Genomic DNA, 4,453 nt, shown 5'->3' on the forward strand with positions numbered 1-4,453 from the left:
TATTAGTGAACACATCTGGAGAGGGAGAACTAAACATTATATTGACCAGAGTGCGAAACATAGAATGTACATGTAGGGCTAACTGTACGATCGCTAAGTTATAGCTAGCGATGTTTCGATGTGTATCAAATAATCTTATTGGGACGTTAAACTTCAATCCAACTAAACATTTATATACGGATAGCTTTTTTTTTTTTTTTTTTTATCAAGAACCACTAATTAGATAAAATAATATACATTTTTATACACGGTTTTTTACTACGGATAACTCCGTTTACCTGATCAAGCTATAGGGCTCACGGCGGACGTGACCGGCCGAAGGGGGATGCTTACTCCTCCTAGGCACCTGATCCCATCTCTGGTATATCCAGGGTTCTGTGTTTGACCGACTCTTAATTTTGTATTCCTTATAGGAGTTATGAGATTGATTTTCACCTTTTCATGTAGTAAATGTTCTTCCACAATCCATACACCACATACAATAATACAAAAACATTGAATTTGCTGTACAAACAATGGTTAGTATATGAACAAACCCTTTCTCTTTGTTCAGATGACCAAAACTGTATGCATCGTGGGTGCCGGTGTTTCTGGTCTGACTGCCATCAAAAGTTGTCTTGACGAAGGATTGCATCCGGTTTGCTATGAGAAAGATGTCGACATAGGAGGTTTATGGAACTACAGTGACATTCCGAAAGAAAACGGACCCAGTCTGTACAAGTCTTGTAGTGTTAATACCAGCAAGGAGATGATGTGTTTCAGTGATTTCCCTATTCCTAAGGAGTTTCCTAATTTCATGAACCACGTTTACTTTAAAAAGTATCTTGACTTGTATGCTGATAAATATGATTTGCGGAAGTACATTAAATTTCAGCATACTGTAAACAGGGCGGAGAAAGCAGACGATTTTGAGGATTCTGGTGATTGGCTGATCGAAACCGTTAATCTCCGGACAGAGAGGCGGGAGAAAGCTCGAGTAAATTTTGTTCTGGCTTGTCATGGACATTTAAATGAACCAAATATTCCTAAATTCCAAGGACTTAAAAATTTCAAAGGAAAATTGATCCATACCCATGACTATAAACATTTTTATGGATATGAGGGGAAAAGGATTTTGCTCATCGGAAACGGGAACTCGGGCGTTGATGTGGCGTCAGAATTGAGTTTACACGCAAAACACGTGAGTATAACATCGTCCATGATATGTGAATCAAAGCTGCTCAATTACAAATAGCATAAAACAAATACAGTTAGTATATTTATACCTTGTTTGTTTATATTTCATATAGCTATACATGAGCGTGAGACACGGACTCTACGTCATTCAAAGGACATCCGACCAGGGTCGACCGTTTGACCACATCGCAGTTTCCCGGTTCCGGCAAAACCTTCCTTGGTCACTTATGCGTCCTGTTATGTACCACAACATCTACAGCCGATACAATCATGACAGGTACGGACTCGCTCCGAACGAAAAATTCAATGGCGGAACTGTATCAATCAGTGACGATCTCCCCAATCGAATCATTTACGGAAAAATCACTATAAAAACTGGCATTGAACGATTCACAGAAGACGGCGCGATATTTATAGATGGAACTGAGGTCCGAGATATTGATGTTGTAGTCCTGGCAACCGGTTACAAGTACAGTTATGATTTCGTGGAGGAGGGGGTCATCAGACTCGAGGACGCTTTTCCGCACCTATATGATTTAGTTTGGCCGGTGGATCTCCAACCCGCAACCTTGGCCGTTATTGGTTTGGTTCAGCCCTTTGGTCCGGTACCTCCGATCCTAGAGATTCAGGCGCGATGGGCCGCTCGTGTCTTTGCAAAAAAATGTCAACTTCCAAGCGTCGCCAAGCGCATCGCAGACGTAGATCAAATGTATCGAGTTACGAAGAAGCGATTCGGGATCACATCCTCTCGTTACACAATCATAGTCTTTTTCATCCAGTACCTTGATAAAATTGCAGGATATATCGGATGCAAACCTAGGCTGTGGCAACTCTTTTTTTCGGATAACTCTCTTTGGAGAAAGATTTATTTTGGAGGCGCCACACCTCCGCAGTGGCGCCTGCACGGACCAGGAAAATGGGAAGGAGCCAAAGACGCTATCGAACGAGTAGAAGAGAGGACATGGTATCCTCTACAGACACGTCAGACTGGCGGCTATGGGAAGGAAGGGATCTATGATGGATGGATCAGTCTACTTAAGAAATTGCTTTTGGGAATTGCGTTTTTAGTCTTGCTGAAATATTTGATGAGCAATGGTCATATGACCTTTCCGGAGAAAGCGTAGAAGAAATCACTTACTGTCAAATATATGAAAACATACAGTGACCATCAGTATATAAGTTACATTATAATCTATACTTTCTCAGATCCCTTAGACATTTTGCTAGATTATATTTTTAGAAACGGGAAACATATGCTAAATTTCTCGGACACCTGAGGCACTCAAGTAACCTATTTTTATTGCCCTGCGTCTGTAGTTGTGCGTCTTGTATTAACGATCAAACAATTTTAACTTCTGGATAACAACGATTCCCATTATTTTCGATTTTGGTATGAACTGTCTTTTGGGCACGGGAAAAATGGTAATCTTCACGTGTCCTGCACCACGGGACCTTTAGGGGCAGAGCAAAAACTGGTACGAATTGACCATTTTTCAAAGATACTCTCTACAAAAGCACATCTCTAAGAAAAAGTAAATGCATATCCATATAGAGCAGGAGGGCCTGTACCAAATTTCATGATCGCCGGGATAGAGGTTTAGAATCCAGGACAGGGCCAAACTTGGTATAAATTGTTTTTGTGTAAAACATTTAAATAACATCTCCTTTAATGCTATTAATACTAAATTAAAACTAAATGAATATTTAGAGGGGAAGGCAGTTCTTTACCAAGATATTTCAGAGTAGGTTTTGGTACATGTACCAGGGTGCGGCCAAATTAGTCAAAGTGATTAGATGTATTTGTTAGCAATTGAACATTTTTAACTTCTAGATAACTTCTATTCCAATTATTTTCACATTTTGTATGAAGCATCTTTGTAACACGGGACATGGATTTTAGATTTCATGAAACTGCCATATTTGACAAATTTTCAAATATCCTCCCCCCCCCCCCAAAAAAAACCCCAACTGCATATCTGAAAGAATACTTATATGCCTAGTCATGAAAAGCAGGAAGGCCTGTACAAAAAATGTAAATTCTATGACCCCTGAGTAAAGGTTCGGACGGCAGGACAAGGCCCAAAGATAGCATATAATTATTGTTTATGTGTAAAACATGTAAATGCCATCTTTCATTATATTAATACTGCTACTTATATTGATACTATATAGATATATTGACACAGAGTTGTCCACTTCTGCTTCATATCTAGATATTTTATTGAAAGTAGACATTAACGGCAAACTGACAACTCAACTGTATGACAAACGGGATGATTTCAGCTTCTCCATCGTGAACTTCCCATCTCAATGTAGCAATATTCCAGTATCACCTGCATAATTATGATGTTTATATATCTCGACTGATTCGATACACAAGAGCTTGTTCTGTGTATAGTCAGTTTTTAAATCGAGGTAAGCTACTGACAAACAATTTGATGATACAGAGGTTTCAACAGTCTCGATTGAAGTCAGTATTTCGCAAATTCTATGATCGTTATAGCGATCTAGTTCGTCAATACAACCTATCATTGGGTCAAATGCTGTCTGACGTGTTTCATAACGATTGACACACTGATATAGGGCTCACGGCGGGTTTGACCGGTCGACAGGGGATGCTTACTCCTCCTAGGCACCTGATCCTACCTCTTAACATTTCTTCAGAACTCAGTTTCTCTCTCGAAAGTTTGGCTCTTTTATGTCTTTTTATGTCTCGAAGTTTTTTCCACTAATATGTGCTACAAATTTAAACCGAGTTCTGAAGAAATGTTAAAAGTCATGATTTATCAAAGGTTTGAAATGCATATATGTTGTGTCACAAAATATGCTATGCAATAAGTGGTGTAAATCAAATGATTCCAAAGACCATTCAGTAAATTTATAATGATAAAACCTTTTCCAAAAGCACCCGGATCAAAGCGTACATTACAATACTTTGCATCGCCATTCCTTACGATGAATTTAACCGTGGTCTTTTTGACTTCATAGACATCTCCTTCGTCAATAAAAATGGAATTCGGAAATGTCCATACAATGTACACACATGTATCTTAGTCACCCAAAAATACTCTGTTAAACACTGATATATTTCCACGCACAAGTACTCTGATGTTGATATGAAACATGAGAACTGTAGATGTTGAGTTCCTCGTTTACAATATCAAGAAGTCTTTGAATATCAGGTTTTCCAATAGTCTGTTGGAATTCCCATTGGCACAAAGTGTGCTCCTTTATTAGCTGATTTGCTTTTGTATTCTTATGAAGCATAATGTATTTT

General features: G+C 38.8%; 1 protein-coding gene across 1 annotated transcript; it reads left to right on the forward strand.

The window, feature by feature from the left end:
• Positions 1-553: 553 nt before the first annotated feature.
• LOC125666219 (dimethylaniline monooxygenase [N-oxide-forming] 2-like) lies at positions 554-2,300 on the forward strand. Its single transcript, XM_048899327.2, has 2 exons — positions 554-1,180; positions 1,290-2,300. The coding sequence occupies exons 1-2, from the start codon at positions 554-556 to the stop codon at positions 2,298-2,300; spliced, it is 1,638 nt and encodes a 545-aa protein (XP_048755284.2).
• Positions 2,301-4,453: the final 2,153 nt, after the last annotated feature.

This window comes from Ostrea edulis, chromosome 10, assembly GCF_947568905.1.
Source record: "Ostrea edulis chromosome 10, xbOstEdul1.1, whole genome shotgun sequence".
Lineage (NCBI taxonomy): Eukaryota > Metazoa > Mollusca > Bivalvia > Ostreida > Ostreidae > Ostrea > Ostrea edulis.